The sequence below is a fragment of the Protomyctophum parallelum genome (genome assembly GCF_964188405.1).
Source record: "Protomyctophum parallelum genome assembly, chromosome: 1".
NCBI classification, from domain to species: Eukaryota; Metazoa; Chordata; class Actinopteri; order Myctophiformes; family Myctophidae; genus Protomyctophum; species Protomyctophum parallelum.
In genome coordinates, this window is record NC_139697.1 from 68,556,488 (window position 1) to 68,578,745 (window position 22,258).

At 42.8% G+C, this 22,258-nt stretch overlaps 1 protein-coding gene across 1 annotated transcript in view; it reads left to right on the forward strand.

Moving 5' to 3' along the window:
• Window positions 1–1,055: 1,055 nt before the first annotated feature.
• Window positions 1,056–22,258, forward strand: part of arhgap32b (Rho GTPase activating protein 32b) — an 81,884-nt gene continuing 60,681 nt past the window's right edge. The window contains exons 1-4 of the mRNA XM_083778832.1: window positions 1,056–1,478; window positions 8,823–8,909; window positions 16,575–16,712; window positions 20,477–20,569. Coding sequence (XP_083634958.1) covers window positions 20,489–20,569 — 81 coding nt within the window. The 5' untranslated portion in view covers window positions 1,056–1,478; window positions 8,823–8,909; window positions 16,575–16,712; window positions 20,477–20,488. The remainder of the gene's footprint in view (window positions 1,479–8,822; window positions 8,910–16,574; window positions 16,713–20,476; window positions 20,570–22,258) is intronic.

Genomic DNA, 22,258 nt, shown 5'->3' on the forward strand with positions numbered 1-22,258 from the left:
ATAAAAACGTCTGGGTTTCCGAGGCTAAGTCTAGAGATGCTCTCCCTGCAGTGTCAATAAAATAAGAGGACAATGGAAGAGAGGGAAGACGCGTCTGTCCGGCACGTGCGTGGAAGAGGAGGAGGGGAGAAAAAAATATACTCTCCTGCAAAGTGCATCCTTCTTTCTCATTCACCTCCTGCCCTGCCCTCTCCACCCCTCCCCTCTGTTTCTTTTGGCTCCCTCTCCATCTCTGCTCTTTGTCCCGGGGAACGTACCAACCAGAGAGCGGTAGAGGAGAAGAGGAGAGAGAGAGAGAGAGAGGGGGGAGGGGTGAGCTAGTATGTCTGTGAGTGGAAAAGGGGAAGGGAAAAAAAAGAGAGAATAGCATGTGGCGAAGAGACTGAGAAAAGCATACGGTTGGGGAGGTTCAGGAAACAGAGGATCAGGAACATAGATCTTTTTTTCCCTCCCCCTCTCTCTATCTACCATTCCCCGCGTTGCTTTGATTCTGCAAACTATTGGGCATTAGGAAAGTTGTATTCAGGCACAGCCAGGCCACCCGGAAAAGGCAGACAGACATTTAAAAAAAGGGACAAATATGAGACCACACAACTGTGGCATAGGAGAGAGGACAAAATGGAGGGGGTGACCATCGCCGTCCCGTCTAGGAATCCTTCAAACCACCACCTTTTATCTTCCACTTCCACCAGCAGCTCAGAGGCTGACGTCGCCACAGCGTCCCTCCTCTCTCCGAGGAGTCCCACAGAGGGAGGACTTTGCGCTGTGCATGAGGAGGAGCAGAGAGCTGCCGTTGTCTGTGTTGTTCTCGTCCTGCCGAGTGGAATCGCACCGCCGCTGTGGACCAGCGGAGGAGCAGGAGGAGGAGTGTGCGGCGGCCGGTCGGGGCGTGCAGCGTGCCCACACACACTCTCCTCAAACACACCCACATGCTGAGAGAGAGACAGCGGCTCAGCCAGGGGGGGCAGGTGGCACAGGGTCGTGGCTCTTCGGCGTTCAGCTCCATGGCATGAAAGAAAGGGAGTCAGCTGTAGGAACTGTCCCGGGGGAGCAGTAGGAACTGTACCGGGAGCTATAGGAACTGTACCGGGAGCTATAGGAACTGTACTGGGAGCTGTAGGAACTGTACCGGGAGCTATAGGAACTGTACCGGGAGCTGTAGGAACTGTACCGGGAGCTATAGGAACTGTACCGGGAGCTATAGGAACTGTACTGGGAGCTGTAGGAACTGTACCGGGAGCTATAGGAACTGTACCGGGAGCTGTAGGAACTGTACCGGGAGCTATAGGAACTGTACCGGGAGCTGTAGGAACTGTACTGGGAGCTGTAGGAACTGTACCGGGAGCTGTAGGAACTGTACCGGGAGCTGTAGGAACTGTACCGGGAGCTGTAGGAACTGTACTGGGAGCTGTAGGAACTGTACCGGGAGCTGTAGGAACTGTACCGGGAGTAAGAAGCAGAGACAGGAATTGGCTACTGTGAGTACAACGTGTACACAACAAAAACAAAAGAAAAACAGAGTTAATTTAACACAGAGAGTGAACAAATGGATCCAAATGGACACTCTACAAGGGTAGACTTGGATACATTTGTACACCCTCAGAGTTACAAATTAACTGGATATTGACACTACTTTACTGTCTTTCTATCTCTCATCTTGTCATTCTGTCTCCTTTTGGTATCCCCATGTCTCCTAGTTGCCACGCTGCCCGTCTGCATAGGGGTCAGAGGATGCTTTCAGCCTTGTGCCCGTGCGTCTCTCCAGAGCCCGTTAAAATGCTTGCAGTGAAATATGGCTGTCACAGCTCATTTGCATATATAGAGGGATAGCACAAATTGGCTGCTGACTGTGTAGTTTGGGCATCCTATAGACTATAGACAAACGTCATAAACCAAATTGTAATAATTGTGCCAACATGTCATTAAATGTATGTTAATAAAGCCCAAGCTGAAGTATAATGAAATTCTGAACCTGATGGATGAACAAAAAACAAGACGTGTGAAAGTTATTGTCCATTGAAACCCGTTTTGAAGGGCTACCTTTGTTTACTTAACCAATTCTGGACGGGAACCCCTTTTGGTGTTTAAAGCATTGTGTTATGCTTTAGCTATTGAAAAATAGCAGATCTACAAGCTCATAGCATAGTTCAAAAATCTTGAACATGTGCCGCAAATCTTTGAATATATATTCTTTCAGGTTCACGTTTTTAACTCAAATCTTTGATTCTGGGGGGGGGGGGGGTTCCCTGGAACACCATGTTTTCAGATGGAGGGTCGGCGGCCAATTGTATCTATTTTTGGGGGTCCTTGACATGAAATAGTTTGAGAACGACTGACATAGAAACATAGGACTATAAGGCGCACCTGAATATAAGACGCATAAATCCCAAATATGTATACAAGCCGCACCGGACTATAAGCCGCAGGTGGCCCCCTAGTGGCCGTTTCGTTAGCTCAGAGCCTTAGATGGCTCTGCGTTAGCTGTAAAAATCCATAGATAAGCCGCACCGTTGTATAGGCCGCAGGGTTCAAATCATGGGTAAAAAGTCGCGGCTTATAGTCCGGAAATTACGGTATTTGCATTTGCACAGCTTTGTAAAAAAAATGGAAAGCACGTGTGTGTGTGTGTGTGTGTGTGTGTGTGTGTGTGTGTGTGTGTGTGGTGTGCCAACAGGTTCAGACTGATGACACACATTCAGCGAGCCTCATCCATCCAGGAATGCATGCAAAGGTCACCTCCATAGGCTGCGAACACCACGTAAAAGTGTCTTCAGAGACACATGCATCACTTCCTTAATGGTTCATGTGTTCCCACGTGTGATGCAGTATGGGACAAATTCACAGAAAGTGCTCTCTTTTTTTTTTTGCACAAACAAAATAAATTCACTCTTGGTGGTATAAATCACATCCCAGTTCACCTCTGGTGGCACTGGACGTCAGCTTGCCAGTGGGCAGTTGAATGCCCATATATGTATATATATATATATATATATATATATATATATATATATATATATATATATATATATATATATATATATATATGCCGAACTTGATGTAATGGCTAATAGCCCGGGTATGCTTTTATTTTATTTCAGTATAGTGGGAGAATCATACATTTCCAGAGATATACTGTTCTTGGGTTGACTGCATGTTCACTCAACAAACAAACTGCACTTTCTGACAGAGTGCCTCCAAAGTATAGCATCACTGATATTGTGACCTTATACGTATACATAAAAGTCTGGGATACTTTAACCCATTTTGGGGCGGGAACCCCTTTTGGTGTTTTAAACATTATGTTATACTTTATCTATTGAAAAATAGCAGATCTACAAGCTTATAGCGCGGCACCGAGTGCCGCGCTATGAACTTGTAGGTCTGCTATTTTTGAAAAATCGGGGAAAATGTGCCTCAGATCTTTGAATATGTATTCTTTCAGAGTTTCAGTTTTTTAACTCAAATCTTTGCTTCTGGAGGGTCCCTGGAACAACATATTTTCAGATGGGGGTCCGCGGCATATTACATATAATTTTTGGGGTCCTTGACATGAAATATTGAGAACCACTGAATAACATATTCATATAATAAACATTCATATAATAAACATTTTAAAAAGAATTTTTTTTAATTTCGACGTCGGGCCTAAACGGGTTAAGGATCAATTTCAACTGTTGGCTGAAAGTAATCAGATGGGCTTTTTGCTAACATCCATCGTAATCTCCTTATGTGTTTCTGAACCATTCCATCCTTTACAAAAAAAACCCCTTCATGGCTAGATCTGGTGTTGTGTATAGGCCTAAGTAATGTGTACTGTAGACATAATGCTGCAGCGTTGGAACACATACAGTGTGCATTACTGTATTGCTCCTAAATCACAGGTTGTCATTGATTGGCGCGGCTTTCCAATTCCATGCCTTCAGAAGAGAGCAGAACCCTCCGAAAACCCTTGCATTGAAATAGGAGAAAGCATTACTCTGCTTGACTATCTGCCTGTTTGGCATTGGATTTCAGGTGCTATGCTTTTTCATTGTCCTGGTTGGTTTTGCTGAGAGAGAATATTGTTCTTGGGGTTTTTTGGTGTGTGTGTGTGTGTGTTTGTTTCTCTAGCCTAGCGGAATGTTGGAAGTGCTGAACCTAGTTGCTTATACTGCAGATACAGTAATTACCAGATTGGAGGGAAGTATTGTTTTCTCTTCCATTTACAGTAGTTTGTGTCTTGGGGAGAGACACACAGTCACACACACACACACACACGGTACACACCACCACAGACAGCGATTTCCACAGTGGCCCCTCTTCACCCCCACCCCCACCCCTCTATTAACGGCTCTCTTTAAATCAAGGCAACTTTAATGGGAACAAAAACACTTCCATGTGTGCTTCTCCTCTCCTCTCCCTGCCTGGCCCCATGTCAATGTTTAGACAATGTCTGTTTGGTGGGCCCTCCTATAGCACTTTAATACCATCAGTCTCGCTTTTTATGGGGTTTTTTTGTCTCGGGAGAGCGGGAGAGTTTCTTTTCTCTGATTTGCATGTCACGATGACACAAGTGAAAACACACCGAAGGATTTAGAATATTACAACGTTACCCCTTGTTCTCTCTGGATCAAGAGCCTGTTATCCGTCCATTTGTATTTGTCTTTATATAGAGACTTGATCACTCCTTACAGGCTCGATAACTCTGGCCTGTCTTGAGGAATACATATTAACTATATATAATACATATATAGTCTCATGGGGCTGGTAAAGTGGCTCAATGAAATGGAACGTGATGGCACCAATCGCTCTCTTATACTCTCTTCCTTTCATTAATTGCATGATAATAACCTTTCAAATGAGAGAAGCATATATATATATATTCATGACATCTGAAAATAACGTCATGTCAAATGTAGGTCACAGAGAAGATTGTGTGCACATCTCTCTCAATGCCTATATATTCAGGGCCAGGTGCCAGGCAAACATCAAGGAAGACCAAGAACAGTTTGTAGAGAGCTCCGAGACTTACTTTATTTTAAGCTGTATGAAATACTTGCCATTCATTAATATAGTGGTTGCAACTGTATTAATTGATTGCCCGAGTCCCGTGGTGGGAGTTCTGCTCTGGTTTTGGTGAAATATTAAGTAGTTCCGGTCATTTTGTGGTGGGCACAGGGGGGCCACGAATTAAAAGTAAATTAATCCACAAAACTAACGTTATTTGTATTGTTGACCTATTTCAAAAATATTAGTGCAGCTTTCGTTCATTTTTTACCCCTCTATCACACGGAACTATGCTTTTTGTGTCCATATCACTACGCCAAAGAAATAGTTCCATGTGATAGAGGGGTCAAAGTTGAACAAAAGTTGCGCTAATATTTTAGAAATAGGTCAACAATTACTTTTACTGCGTGGCCCCAGTGCCCCCCACAAAATGACCGGAACTACTTAATATTGACCAAAACCAGAGCAGAACTCCCACCACGGGACTCGGACAATCAATTAATACAGTTGCAACCACCACTATATTAATGGCAAGTATTTCATACAGCTTAGTTTAAAAAATCTGAACTATCCCTTTAACCCATTTTGGGCGGGAACCCCTTTTGGTGTTAGCATTATGTAATGCTTTAGCTATTGAAAAATAGCAGATCTACAAGCTACGAGCTTAACACGCCGCCTAACACACACGCACATATTAACTGTATATATGATGATTTTGGGTGTGACGGTATACAGTACAGTGACAGTACAGTAGAGGGACCCCCTGTGGACCCCCACACGGTAAATCTTGGAACCGGCCCGGCCCCCATGGCATGTTCCTGGGGGGGGTCTGGTTGTTCCGGGGACCGCCACACAGAGTTGCACCACTCCGTTCACACGGGTGGGATTTCACTCATAGTTTGGGTTCTCTTGTGTTCCTACTAATGAAAGAATGTGGATTTGACGAGCCATTTTTTGTGGCCTGGCTATTTAGGAAATGATGTAATCCAACAAGCTGCTTTGATTAGCCTTCATATCATTCATACTGTAGTGGTACGTCAACTCATTTTAATCAGCCCCTTCTTAATGTCTCCGCACCGGTGTTGTTTTTGGCAGCACATTTTGATTTTAGTTTTAGTCATAGTCTCTTGAATAGTTTTCATTTAGTTTTAGTCACATTTTAGTCACCTGGAATGTCTTAGTGTTAGTCTAGTTTTAGTTGACTAAATATCACAGGATTTTAGTCGACTAAATCTGCAGTTGATTTAGTCGACTAAAATGTATTTTGGCGGGCCTTGATGCCGTCGTAATGACTGTTTTTACACTTGCTGAAAATAGCCGATCTACAAGCTCGCAGCGCGACGCGTTGTAGATCGGCTATTTTCACTTTCAGTAGCTGTTCTTGCCCAGTGTACAATCAACCCATTATTTTCCAAGTTATTTTGTACTAGTCCTTATCCATTCTGAATATATGCAAATGATGTCCGCCAGTGTAGGCTACAGACATTTTTCGGTGCTTTTAATAGATAGATTGAAGAGGAACTTTTAGCCTACGGGTGGCACTAGCGGAAAGTCATCACAACCAAAGTGTCAGACTGACAGAACATTTCCCTCCTGCCACTAGTCTCACGTAGCCAGATAACTTTTCCACAATCTCCGAAATGCTATATAACAGTAACTCCTTGAGGGAGTTCCAGGGGGTATCCAGCTAAATGATAGTTTGGAACCAAATCGACCCTTATGGGTCTGTAACTCTGAGAGTGTACAAATGGTTCCATTTGTACACTCTCAGAGTTAAATTAATAACATTGATTTTACAATATAAATTGGGGGTCCCAGAGATAGAAATGCCATTAAATGGGGGTCCGTAGCCTAAAGCATGTAAAACTGGGGGTCCTTGAAATTAAACTGGTTGAGAATCACCGCTAGAGCCGTAAAAACTTCTCTTATGGGGGTCCCTGGCATATCTTTTCAAATGGGGGTCCGCGGGCTGATTAGTGTCAATTTGGGGGTCGTTGACATGAAAAAGTTTGGGAACCACTGCTATATAGAGTCTGGAAGTACACCTCCCGAAATCTGAGTAAGGAAGCTGCCATTTCCGTTCCCAAAATATATATTTTGAAATATGTTTAGAGCTTCTTCTTTTTTTCCCTTTCCTGCTAAGCAGCAGGCTATATATGCTTAGAGGATTTATTGCGAATGCTGTGAGCACTAACTATGATACCCTGCAGATCATGTCTGTCTGTCTGTGTGTCCGTTTGTCTGTCCCGCTGTGACACCACCCGCCCGCCACCAGAGGGCGCAGCTGTAGCACACACACACACACACACACACACACACACACACACACACACACACACACACACACACACACAGTACTAAAAAGAAAAAAAAAGTACGTAATTTATTCTAATTGTTGTTATTGCAATTTACGAGCTGCGTTCGCTTCACGCGTTTGCGCATCTTACTTGTATTTATATTAGGAGAAATGTGCGCGACTGAAAAGATGAAACGGAGGTGGGGGAGGAGGCTCTACTTCCGCTTTATAGTTTACTCATGATAGAGTAACTTCCGTTGCTCCAGACTGTATGACGGAAGCATTTGGAAATTGCGAGAGGCAACACAGTGGCAACGCGAGACTATCCTGCCACTGGCAGGGCTATATATATATACAGTATATAAAACGGCTAGGAACATGCCTTTATAGAATGTATCCTAATAGCCTTCTCTTCGACCCCATTTCAGTGCTTATAGTCTACGTCTGAGTAGCCTCGGCCCCAGGCTCGCTTATCTGCGAAAAGAAAAGCCTGGTCACAACGTAAGGCAAGAGAAGCTATCGGCGGATGTATCCTCCGGAACATCCGTCAGATGTATTTCCCCCAGGATACGATATTTCCCCGACCAATCACAACACTTGTGTCATTCGCGGAGAATGTAAACTGATTTGTAAAAGCATCAGCGTCATTTCCTTGGGCGATACTTCCGCTAAAATCCCGCAACTTCCGCATAAACAAATGATAGTCTTTACAGCGTATAGGTCTTGCCCAGGGTGACGTCTGAGCATAGACATGGTAACGCCCCGCCTGCCTCTGATTGGCCTACCGACACTGCCCCGTCTTGCCCCCAGGGTCTCACCAGACTCCGTGGTGGGAAATAATACAAGTACAAGAGAATGGCAGCTTGGTGGTTAGTGTTGATTATCGTGTATTAATCTAATTATGGTAAACTAATACTATTATACTAAAAAAAGATAAAGATCAAGGGAAGAAAGACCTTTTTACAGTACAATAATGTTTCAAGTTTACACTGTATACAGTTAACAGTTAAACAAAAATATATTAGTTTTCCTCTTCTACAAAACATAAAAGTTACTGCCGCGCGTGCCAAGCTGTCATTCTCTTGTATTATATATCGTACTTGTATTATTTATTTATTTCCCACCACGGAGTATAACCTCGCGCGGCAGACTATCCAGCATGCATCTTCCACCTCGGGAGGAAAGGCTGGTAAGGGCCGGCAGTGTCGGTATAGGCCAATCAGAGGCAGGCGGCGGGGCGTTACCATGTCTATGCTCGGACGTAGAATAGATGTATACGCTTTCTTGGACATCCATGTCCAAGAACTCCTTGCTGGTCTACTGGGGACCAGGGAAAGATGGCCGCCTGCTGTGCCATATAGTTCCCGGCCTCCTTCACCCTCTTCTCATTCATTATTCCATTGAAATGTGGTCAGTTAGTAAGCTTCCACTGGGAACAGTACATCTGCCTCCTATTTGTTGTTATGTACCTACATGGTGATTATATATTCTCTCTCTCTCTCTCTCTCTCTCTCTCTCTCTCTCTCTCTCTCTCCTACAGTTGTCCCTCGGGGATGAGCAGAATGAAGTGACCCGAAATGGCTATGAGTCCAAGGAGCTGGTGTACTTGGTCCAGATCTACTGCCAGGTAAGACCCATGAATCACCTGTGTCCCAAAGTCATTCTTAAATCAGTCATGCAGAGATGCATGCCTACAAAAACACACACACACACGTGTGACCTCTTCCATTAATAGCACCTTATAGCCTTCCATTCACCTGGATGAACATGACCTTCCATCCACCTGGATGAACGTGGCCGGCCGGTCTACGGAAATCGGTGGATGTCCCTTTTCGGGGTGGACATGGGTTTTGAAACGTGTAATGTAGAGTGACTGGGTGATCGGTACATTGTCTGTCTGATGACGTTGCCCTGTAGGTATCGGTATTGTGTGTCATCATTGTTACCCTCAGTGTTGGTGTCGAAGTGTCCTTGAGCATGAAGACTCTGAACCCCTAATTGCTCCTGATGTGCAGGTTGGTGCCTTGCATGGTTTCCTCTGTAAAGTGCCTTGGATAAAGGCGCTATATAAATGCACCACCATTCCTTTGGCACGGTTACGACCCAGCAGTTTGAATTCCTTCATTTTTTTTACTTCTTTTTTTTAATTGTCAAAATGCATTTCCTTTTGTTGACAGGATTTCTTAGTGAACAGAAGGTATTTTTGCAACAAAAGAGTAGGAACATACTCATACTGTAGGCCTACCCATGCACTCACTCACACAAATATGTCAAGAATCAAGCTCCTCATGGTCTTCAAACTCATTCCAATCCGGTCTCACGCATTTTCCCCCTATGCTGTAGATCATATTCCATTTCCATGACCTTGTCCATGCCAGAAAGAAGCATGTGGCTCAACTCTTGGAAATTCCAACTCTGTGCAGCCATTGGAAAAGGAGGAGAGCTAAATCCGCAGCCATATTCCATAAAAAGCTGGCAAAGAGCTGGCCTTGATACTTAAACTTAAGCGTAAAACAGAAAGTATAACACAGCAACTGCAGCCACAGCTAGTGATTCACTTCTACAGACCCAGATTGATGAAAAAGGTACGGTGGAAGCACCATCTAAAAGTGGGACAGAATGCCCCCCCCCCCGCCCTCCACACACACACAAACACACACACACACACACACACACCCAGAGGTGGGTCTCCCAGTCAATGCTGCTTACAACTGCACTAGAGAATGGGTTGAGTGGTGCACTGCAGTCTCAGTCGCTCATGAACGGAGCACAAACGGATCTTTCTAGGCCAAATCAAAGCACGTTGGAGTGTCTTTTTTTTTATTATGCTGTGTGTTTTTATGTTGTTTTTTTTGCTTGTTTTCCTTTTTTTTTTTTTACTGCTGAATCTGGGCTTTTGAGGTTTTGGAAAGCCTGTGTTGCCTGTGATGAAAACTAAGAAAGCAAGGAAGGGGACGCATTTTCTGCAAAGCCGAGTTTGCGTTTAATGTGGCGGACATGGTTTGCAACTTTCTTCTACAATGATTGTACAAGCACATTGTAGTGCTTTGATATGAGGAAGAAATGTCTTCATGTTCACGTCCATGGGAGCCTTGAACATTTTGGTGGGTGAACAGCGGCATTTGAAGGATGACTGTTATTGTGCAGATTTATTGGGGCAAAAAAAACCCGAGGAGACGACTCTGACTCTGCAAGGTGAGACTTTTAAATAGAAAACACAAAACAGGAGACGGAGACAGGAGACAGGAGACCCACAACAGGGGAAGACACATGTAGGGTTCAGTGGAGCCATATTTATATATACAGACAGAGGCTTGGAGATGCTTTCCGTTGGTTATGTGCGAAGTTCACAAACAAACATCCTCTGGGACTCTGGTTCTTGACCCTTTGCCAGATTGTGCTACAACTCCAGCAAGAGCACCACACCGCGGTTTGGTTTTGCTCAAGAACTATATGTGCTATTATGGATACAATTTAACAAATTTTGACCCTGAGATCAGAATCTAAAAATGTCTTCTTACATCCTGACACTTTTCTGAAAAAGCTACGTTTCTATGTCGGTCGTTCTTCGGTTTTTCAAAAAATAGCAGACCTACAAGCTCGTCGCTATGAGCTTGTAGATCTGCTATTTTTCAATAGCTAAAGCATAAAACATAATGCTAACACCGAAAGGGGTTCCCGCCCCAAAATGGGTTAAAGAGATAATTTTAGATGCCAAAAATAGAAATATGGCGGAGGAGGAAGCATGCCTCTGGTATATTATAGTGTATCACCATTAACAAAACTGAAAGTGGGAAACAAAGTTATGTTTTATTAGGTTATGCAGTCAGTTTTAGAAACTTAAGATGTTTTTGATGCCTGCCCCCAAAAGCTTGATGAACAAAGGATAATAACTCTGTGGTTGAGGTGGAAACTTCACTAAGTACTGTATATGTTCTATTGTTACAAAACATGATTGGTGGTCTGTGGATGTACTGTACAGTACAGTACACAACGGACCATTTAGAGGCCTTAGAAGAGGGTCTGTGTCAAAATATGTTTGTTTGTTTGTTTGTACGGGGATGATCTCTGGAGTCTGGACCGCTTGACTGTTAAGCCATTCTGGAGGGGGAACCCCTTTTGGTGTTAGCATTATGTTATGCTTTAGCTATCGAAAAATAGCAGATCTACAAGCTTATAGCGCGCCACCGAGTGGCGCGCTACGAGCTTGTAGGTCTGCTATTTTTGAAAAATCGAAGAACGACCGACATAGAAACATAGCTTTTTCAGAAAACTGTCAGGATGTAGAAGACATTTTCTTAGAATCTGTACATTTCTGATACATTTCTTGTGCACGCGTCCAGTAGGTCAAGGAAGTGTAGATTTAGTTTTAGTTTACGGTAGCTTTAATTTTTTTAGAACGGCAGTCATTGGCATTCGGGATTGGGCTGAAACCTTCCCCAAAACATGGAGACATGTCATACGGTAGATATAGGTCATTGATGACTGACGTCATGGTCAAATGGCTTGTTGACCCTGGCTTATACTGTACACCCACAAGAGGGTGGAAGAAATGTCTCACTTTTGCGACTTTTCAAAAGAACCATCTTTCTTTGTTTTGACTTGTTGAAAAGCTGATGGTTACATAGCGTTTTCGTTGTGCCATGCCAACTTTCTTACTTTGAATAAATGTATTGGATTAGTTAGTTAGTTAGTTAGTTAGTTAGTAGATGAAGTTATTAAGTTAATTTAAAAGCTGCTCTGCTATGAACCATAGTAAGATGCTCTCTCTCTCTCTCTCTCTCTCTCTCTCTCTCTCTCTCTCTCTCTCTCTCTCTCTCTCTCTCTCTCTCTCTCTCTCTATATATATATATATATATATATATATATATATATATATATATATCTGTCTCTCTCTCTCTCTATATATATCGCTCTCTCTTCTCCTTTTGATGTTTTCCCCTCGCTGACTCAATCGCGCGCACACACACACACACACACACACACACACACACACACAGATAATTAGGTTTCCTGCTTCCAGTGTAGAGGCCTACAGACAGATACCACTGCATGAAATGTCATTATTAATAATAATTCCATTAATGCATTCCATTATCCTCCAAACACTAGACCACATTCAGAAAATTAATCATTCTAAACGTGGGCCGATCGTGAGCAAGTCCACCCGTGTGTCAGCTGTAGGTAATTGGATTAGATTGGTGGAGAATTATTCATCTTTCAGTTTCAGAGATTAATAAACCATGAAGAATGTCAATTTTAATTATGGGAGCACGACATCTGCCCTGGACATTTCTCTCCTTTTTTTGTCTCCTGGCTTTCCTTCTATTTTATATAATTGTCACCACTTGTAGCATACATGGCTTTCAACGAGTCACGGTGTCGCTCACTGAACATAATTGTTTAATAAAATAATAATAATTAATAATAATTAAACAAGTGACACCATCATGCAACAGAAAATAAATTGCGCTTAAGAAAACCTTACCACACTGATTTTGGCGTTCTTAGGTCAGCCAGTCATTAACAATCACGAATAGGCCAATATATCTCAGTGGCGGAAAGATAACTGGATATGGAAAATGGATTTTGAGGAATTACAGTAAGTCTAAAAGCAAGAGTGACAATTTGACTCACACGTAAAATTAAACATAACGTATGCTCCTTTAACCATTTCATCCCCAGCATCCTTATTGTAGGGAATACTAACCAAGTGTGAAGCGTTGTGAGCTTGTCGATCTGCTAAAATCAACCGATAATCACCTGCAATGGAGCCAGCAGGCTGGCCCGAGCATACTGGCGATGTTGGTCGCGTTGTCCGACTATTACTAACACTAACCTAGCATCGGTCCCAGCCTTAACTCACCTGCGAAGCGAAAAGCCTGGTCAGAGAGAAAAAGCCTAATGCAGAGAGAAAAGCCTGGTCACAACCTAAGGCAGAGAGAAAAGCCTGGTCACAACCTAAGACAGAGAGAAAAGCCTGGTCACAACCTAAGACAGAGAGAAAAGCCTGGTCACAACCTAAGGCAGAGAGAAAAGCCTGGTCACAACCTAAGACAGAGAGAAAAGCCTGGTCACAACCTAAGGCAGAGAGAAAAGCCTGGTCACAGCCTAAGACAGAGAGAAAAGCCTGGTCACAGCCTAAGGCAGAGAGAAAAGCCTGGTCACAGCCTAAGGCAGAGAGAAAAGCCTGGTCACAGCCTAAGGCAGAGAGAAAAGCCTGGTCACAGCCTAAGGCAGAGAGAAAAGCCTGGTCACAACCTAAGGCAGAGAGAAAAGCCTGGTCACAACCTAAGACAGAGAGAAAAGCCTGGTCACAACCTAAGGCAGAGAGAAAAGCCTGGTCACAGCCTAAGACAGAGAGAAAAGCCTGGTCACAGCCTAAGGCAGAGAGAAAAGCCTGGTCACAACCTAAGGCAGAGAGAGAAGCCTGGTCACTGAGACAGAGAGAAAAGCCTGGTCACAGCCTAGGGCAGAGAGAAAAGCCTGGTCACAACCTAAGACAGAGAGAAAAGCCTGGTACCTAAGAAAAGCCTGGTCACAACCTAAGGCAGAGAGAAAAGCCTGGTCACAGCCTAAGACAGAGAGAAAAGCCTGGTCACAGCCTAAGGCAGAGAGAAAAGCCTGGTCACAACCTAAGGCAGAGAGAGAAGCCTGGTCACTGAGACAGAGAGAAAAGCCTGGTACCTAAGGCAGAGAGAAAAGCCTGGTACCTAAGGCAGAGAGAAAAGCCTGGTCACAACCTAAGACAGAGAGAAAAGCCTGGTACCTAAGGCAGAGAGAAAAGCCTGGTACCTAAGGCAGAGAGAAAAGCCTGGTCACAACCTAAGACAGAGAGAAAAGCCTGGTCACAACCTAATGCAGAGAGTGCATAGGCAGAAATGTCGAGCCGGAACATCCGTCAGACGTATTTCCCCCGGATACGGTATTTTTCGACCAATCACAACACTTGTTTCATGAATACATGGAGAATGTAAACAGATTTGTAGGGGTCGATTTAGGACTTCTATTTTACTTACTTCTATATTACTAATCTAATTACAGTATTATGATCTGGGGGCGTGTAGTATGTCATATTGCAATTTTGGGCATGTTAAGAAGCGCTTTTGACACCCCGCGGAGTGCGCAAAACGGCCTTGAATTAGTCATGGGTGTGTTTAAGGCGTGTTTGAGACGTACCCAATCAACATGTCCGTACTATTCTCTTTACCAGTCAGCTGATGTCACATACGGAATGCGCACTTTGGGGATCGTGGTATGACATTTCTTCAGGCTGGCACCATAGAAGACATGACATGCCTTTGTCTCATTTGGGTTAATTATTCCTATTGCACTGCATGCTGTCACCTTTATGCCTCAAAAGAACAGACCCACCTTTCAGATCGGAATGGAATTGCGAGTAGATAGCAGCATATTGGCAAATTGGCAAATTGGAATTAATTAATTCGATAACGATAGAACCATGTACCATACAGCGAATGAAAGCAAGATTCCTAAGGAATATGGAGATTTTTACATTTAATAAAACGGTTGAGAAATGAGAGAACCATGAGTGTTTATAGGCTAATATCAACGTTTTTTTATGAAAGACCAAACGGGCTGTGAACTTGAAGAGCTCAATCACCATCCCGACACGGAAGAAATATAGCCTAGTGCATGCATGTATATGCACTGTTGCACTTGCACACAGTAGCCTACACACGCTCTTTATTTGTTTCTATTGAAAAACACCAGTAAAATAACGTTTATTATATTTTATTTCATTCAAGTCATGACGAAGGAATGAGTTGAATGCGTGCTGCGTAATGCTGTGGCCCCGATGGTATGGTCTTCGCTGAGTTCGCTCGTAGCATTTTATTGAAGAAGACTTGAATCGGGTGTGATACAGCATATGAAAGCACATTTCCCACGGATTATGGAGATGTTTTTATTTATTTTTAAGGTTGAGAAATGAAAGAATTATGGCCGTTTCTAATCTCAACATTTTTTTAAAAAAGACGCAAAACTGCCATGTCTCATAGAAACAAGTAAATAGGTCTATAAAAATAAGCGCATATAACAGGGGTCTGTAACCTATTTTAAATGAAGTGCCATGTTTTTATTTTCTAAATAGTGAGTCTGCCATATCCAGATTAATTTGAATGACACCACATTCAAATAAAAAAACATTTTGATTGTCCACAAATATAAAGTTCTTCCTTCTTTTTAAATATGTTCTTGCACATTGTTATAATGATCATTATATATCCCCCTGCAGTCAGAGTTCATAGTTTTAATGAATGAATGTGATGCATTGTGAGCTGGTATAGATCTGCTATTTTCAAAAGTAATCTTTTTATTTAATTTTTGGATTAGCTGTCCTTAGTTGGGCAAATGCATTCATCTGGGGATCCTTGACATGGGAATGTGCTGTGTGAGGATCACTGGTTTAAACAACATTAGGAGAAAAGCCCAAATAACCACTTTAGAAACAAGAAAAACAACCACACAGAAAGCAACTTTACAGAAAAATAAGCCGCTTATAATAAACAGACATGGCAACACTCTACCAGCTTCCCAGAGCCGCTCAAGTGTCAAATCAAACAGTGCTTTTTGCGTTTATGAGGTGGTCAGACCCACGTCTAATCGTTATGCGCTGAGTGTCTTTAGGTCAAGGGGCTTAATAGCAAATTGCGCAAAGCGAAAATAATTAACATATGGACACTCCCACAATGCTAAAATATTCAGGACCGCGGTAAGCCATAATGTGTGTGCGTTCAACACGGGTCAGTGCGTTCAACACGGGCCGATATGCCTTTCATAATACGAATGTGCGCAGAGCGAGGCCAATTTATGTATTTCCATTGGTAAAACGCACCTTCAAAATCTACCCAGTAGTGTCAAGTGTCAACGCTCCAGGGCGAGCCTGCTGGCTTGATTGCAATGGAGTGCTAACAATAAGTAACCTACTGGTGATTATTGCTTGATAGAATTCAAAGCATGTGCAAAAACACACTGAGGCACTCCCGTCAACCATATGGGGTGTTAGCTATTGAAAAATAGCAGATCTACAAGCCCTCGTGGCGCGCTACGAGCTTGTAGGTCTGCTATTTTTTGAAAAATCGAAGAACCACTGACATAGAAAAATAGCTTTTTCAGAAAACTGTCAGGATGTAGAAGACACTTTTAGAATCTGATCTCAGGTCAAAATGGGTTTAAGTGGGTAAGTGTTCTCCGTGGCTCTGCCTCTGCTTGCACTACTAGGGGGTGCATTAATTTACTACTTTCTTCTCGTCCTTCTTTTGTCGTTTAGGGTCGGAGCTGGATTGTGAAGCGCAGCTATGAGGATTTCCGTGTCCTGGACAAGCACCTGCACCTCTGCATCTACGACCGCCGCTTCTCCCAGCTGCCCGAGCTGCCTCGCTTCGACAGTCTGACGGACCAATCAGAGGTGAGAGACGTGCGCGACGCATGACGTGTTGTGCCGCATAAACTTTCCTTGAGGATTATATCTGGTTTCAGTATTCATTTATGATATTATTAACCCATTTCTGGACGGGAACCCAGCATTATGATATACTTTAGCTATTGAAAAATAGCAGATCTACAAGCTCATAGCGCGCCACCGAGTGGCGCGCTACGAGCTTGTAGGTCTGCTATTTTTGAAAAATCGTGAAAATGCGCCTCAAATCTTTGAATATATATTAATTCAGGGTGAACATTTTAACTCAAATCTTTGCTTCTGGGGAGGTCCCTGGAACAACATATTTTCAGATAGGGGTCGAATGCATATTACATCATTTTTGGGGTCCTCGACATGACATATTGAGCACCACTGATACAGAAACATGAGGTTTTTCAGAAAACTGTCAGGATTTTGAAGACATTTTTTAAATGTCGGCCTAACTTAAGGTTATTTTTGCAGTCAGTTTGTATTGGTGGTGGGGAGGGGGCGGCGGGGCAGGTCGGGGGTCGTGAGACATGGCCAAAGCATTTCCGGGGGTCCCCAGCCAAAAAACTTTTGTAAACCCCTGAAGTACGGCACACAATTACCGGAAAAGAAAAAGCTTTGGAGATATGAGGTTTCTGCCCCATAGCTGTTTTGACAGTGAAATGAACTCTTCCGAATTGCTGATGAAATCATTTTCAATATCCAAAATGATCCAAAGCAAATAGCTTCTGGATGTAAGAAATAGTTCTTACGTCCAGAAGCTATTTACTTTGTTTTTCAGCTTTGATAGTTTAGTTTTTGCAGTCATTAAAATCTTGTTATGCAAGTGTTTCAGTTTGCATCCTCGACATTGTCACATGCCGAAAATAGCAGACTTGCAAGCTCACAAGGCAACGGTGTCACATCACATCCGCAACATATTTTGAGCTTGTTGGTCTATTAACGGCACAAAACACCCGGCAAAGTGAGCATTATTTTAAAATCCAAGTATGTGATCTTGCTTTAGTGTCTGAATAATTACACGTAACTCGACGTGTCATTTTGCTGTCCCTTTTCTGACGTCTTGGTAGCAAATCTCTGTGCAAATGTTAAATGCGGATTTCAAAATGACAGAGAAAGCAGTTGCTCAATAAACCCTACAGTAAGTTGAGTGTGTAGAGCTTATACACCAGGGATGGGCAATTCTTCTTCTTAAGGGGCCAAATGTAAACAGAAAATATGCCGGGCCAAAAGGGCAGAATTCAATTCTGCATAATATCAATTTTATTTCTATATAAAAAGCAGTAAATGGCATTGTTTTGACAAGCTGGTAAGAGTACCGCTATGTTATTAGTATTACCACTGACTTCAGTAAATAAATACTTAGTAGTCCATATATTTTGTTGAAACCTCAACCTTTCTTTTTTTGGCTTGAGTGGATATTTTTGAGGGGTGACAAGAAAGGTAACAGGTTGTCAAATATTGCGTATACGTGAATAAACAGGCTTCAAAATAAAAGCAATGCAGTTTTAGTCCACGCATAAGGTAAAATTTGAAAGTATGTTTTATTTTCTTATTTCCAAGTAGCCTTTGACAGGCCGGTCAGAGTCAGCCAAATTAGGGGGCACGGTGGGCGGTGGCACAGTTGGTAGTACTGTCGCCTCACAGCTAGAAGGTCCTGGGTTCGATTCCCGCTCGGGACGCTGTGGGCACTGGCGGCGTGTTTCCTCCTCCGCGTCATCAGTGCCCATACCCGAAGGCGGGGTTGGCGAAAGGGCCTTTCTGTGTGGAGTTTGCATGTTCTCCCCGTGTCCCCTAGTGTAGGTACCCTCACAAAAAAACACGCAGTAATCCTGGTCACTAAACTGCCTTCCCCTGGCCAGCCGGGGCGCCTGATGGAGGGGAAAGGAACTGGTTGGAATAACGTGTTCCTTCCACGCGCTACGTCCAACCAGTCAGGTGTAAAGGAGCAACTTGGACACTCAGGCATGAAGGAAGCATGAGTTCAAGTCCGTTGCTCTCCCCAGGTTGGCGGAGGGTAGGAATGGGTTACAAAATCGTGGGATAAAAAATATATAAATAAAAAAAGATTCAGCCAAATTAAGGGCCATATTTGTCCCCCGGGCCATGTAATGCCCAGGTCTGGTCTACACATTCAATTTACTGTGATGAGGGTATTTGATGCCACTGTTTGACTTTGTGAATACTGTATATTTATCTCACTTGAGAGAAACTGGTACTTTGACACCTTTATTCTAGGTACTATAGCATTGACTGATTGATTGATTGAAATATTTATTAACAGTTTGCAGAATTACAGTACATTTCAATTACAAACTCAATACACAGACTGTTAACTGTGAGTGGACGACCCAATAAAGCATTACACTTGTTTACAAGAGGGTCCACCTTGTTCAATTAATCAAAATTAAATTCATCATGTAGATGATAAACTTGGTATGATTTCAGCTTCTATGCTATTTTTATTCTAGCAAAAAAAGGGGGGGAAAAGGCATTAAAAAAAAAAGGTTTTCTAAATCATTAAACATTTCTGAAAGATTTGAGGCACATTTTAACGATTAAAAAAAAATAGCAGACCTACAAGTTGCGCTATGAGCTTGTAGATCTGCTATTTTTCAATAGCTAAATTATAACATAATGTTTAAAACACCAAAAGGGGTTCCCGCCCAAAATGTCTTAAGATTTGACTAACAAGAGTAAAGTTTCATCTATTTCGCTTCATCTATTTCTCTCTGACGTTATATGGGAGGCACTGGAGGACACCGAATACTAAACTACGCGAACCTTCACTGAATAGATTATTACGCCGTATCTACTTGAAAGCACAGGAGACTCTTAATTGGACTCTCATGGCCCAAACCAAACTGGTCAAACCAGCTCACCCCATGTTCATCATAGACTTAGAGGTGCGTGCGTGCGTGCGTCGCTTGGGAATTGGGTGGTTTGAAGAATAATGGGTGTAATTACATGCTTTAGCTACACAAAAGACGGTCTCAACCAGAGAGCCGTGTATGTACAGTCACCAGGGTATAGTGCGCAGCTGTATTTGATGCCCTCGTGGTTTTAACCCTTAGCCTACAATTCACGGAAAAAACGGAATTAATCGAAAAATCTAAACCTCCCGTTAACGGAAAAAACGGAATGACAATCAATATCAGTTATCGCAGGGTCAAAAGAGCAAAAATTAAAAAAAAACGCTAATATCACTAATGTTGGATGTAATTTACCAAAAAACGGCCGAAATCCGCGTGATCGTGCGCTATCGTGCACGCGCGCCGTCTCTATGTGCGTCGCTGTAAAAAATGTGATATTTTGTCTTATACCACTGCAATCGCTTTTTCATTTGAGAAGGGCGGCGGTGGCTCAGGGGTAGAGTGGTTGGATGGTAACCACAAGGTTGCCAGTTCGAACCCTGTGGGCTCCCCCAGAGTTAGTGTCGAAGTGTCCTTGAGCAAATACTCTGAACACCTAATTGCTCCTGATGTGCTGGTTGGTGCCTTGCATGGTTTCCGCCGCCATCGGTGTATGAATGTGTGTGTGAATGGGTGAATTGATGCACAATCTATGTGAAGCGCCTTGGATAAAGGCGCTATATAAATGCACCATTTACCATTTAGAAGGTACAGTCAATTGTCAGCATCAGCTAAAATAACGTGTGTGCTTGTTAACTTGATGTTAGGACATTCTGTGGACTGAGAGTATCCAGTATAGCTCAGAGGAGTCTTCTTAACTGGCTTCTTCTTGCTTCTTTTTCCCCTCGCTAGTCAGTTTCCCAGATGCTACTGGCCTACCTCTCCCGACTGTCTGCCATCGCAGACAACCAGATCAACTGTGGGCCAGCCCTCACATGGATGGAGGTATGGAGATGTTATCCTCTTATTGGAAAGTATTACTCTTTAACTCTGTAGCAATTAACAGAATTCTGATCAACTTGGCAAGACGATCGATAGCCGCTGTAGATAGAACTGATGGAATTTCAAGTCTGCTGGCTTATGCTGTCTATGGGAACGGATTATTTTTTAAGAATCCTAATATCTCGGATTCTTCTTCCCGGCTGAGTTTTTCATCAAAACAAATGATTTCTATAAAATCAGTTAAAATCAGTTAAAAATTTTATGTTATTAAATAACATTTGTGCGACATGAATACATCACCAATTTCCAATATAATCTTATATTGTATAAAGTCCATAAAGGAAAAAAAAAACAGCTATAGTTGTCTGTATCACTCTGTGTTAATGCAGAAAGTTGACCTAGTTCCACACACTGCTGACGTATTTTATTATATTAGTGGTGCAACCATGCAAGTATGAGCCGTTTGTACACTCCTGGAGTAATATGACGAGAGACACAGGCAGCTGCACCCACTGCCCTGGCCAAGGAAGTGACTGAAGCTATAGAGCGAATACTTCTGGATATTGAAATACTAAGTGTTGGTGTTGGGCCCAGGGAAAGTTCTATAGAGCGAAGACTTCTGGGATATTGAAATACAAAGTGTTTGGGCCCAGGGGAAGTTCTATAGAGCGAAGACTTCTGGATATTGAAATACAAAGTGTTTGGGCCATGGAAAGTTCTATAGAGCGAAGACTTCTGGATATTGAAATACAAAGTGTTTGGGCCATGGAAAGTTCTATAGAGCGAAGACTTCTGGATATTGAAATACAAAGTGTTTGGGCCATGGAAAGTTCTATAGAGTGAATACTTCTGGATATTGAATTACTAAGTGTTTGGGCCATGGAAAGTTCTTCTGGATATTGAAATACAAAGTGTTTGGGCCCAGGGAAAGTTCTATAGAGTGAATACTTCTGGATATTGAAATACTAAGTGTTTGGGCCAGGGAAAGTTCTTCTGGATATTGAAATACTAAGTGTTTGGGCCAGGGAAAGTTCTTCTGGATATTGAAATACTAAGTGTTTGGGCCCAGGGAAAGTTCTTCTGGATATTGAAATACTAAGTGTTTGGGCCAGGGAAAGTTCTTCTGGATATTGAAATACTAAGTGTTTGGGCCCAGGGAAAGTTCTTCTGGATATTGAAATACTAAGTGTTTGGGCCAGGGAAAGTTCTTCTGGATATTGAAATACTAAGTGTTTGGGCCCAGGAATGTATTCATGAATTGAATCATGAATACATTTTGCCATTGACTTGGATTCCACAGGACGTCATGTGGGGGGGGGGGGGGGGGACGGACAAAGCCACACGTTGGAGCGGTTAGCACCGCTGAAACAAATCAACAACGTTGGCAGGAGATTAAACTGATACCAGTCCTTAAAAATGTACAGTAGGGCAGGTACATTCAGATCTACAAACTCACAGCCCAGCACATTGTGAGCGTGTAGATCTGCTATTTACACTATTTTTGAAGGGGGGGAGAAAAATAGCTTATTCTGTTTCAATTTCTTTTACATTTTAGTCCTACTTGACCTTCCACCTACAAGGCGGTTTTAACCCATTCTGGGCGGGAACCTCTTTTGGTGTTTTGACATTATGTTATTCTTTAGCTATTGAAAAATAGCAGATCTACAAGCTCGTAGCGCGGCACTCGAGCTT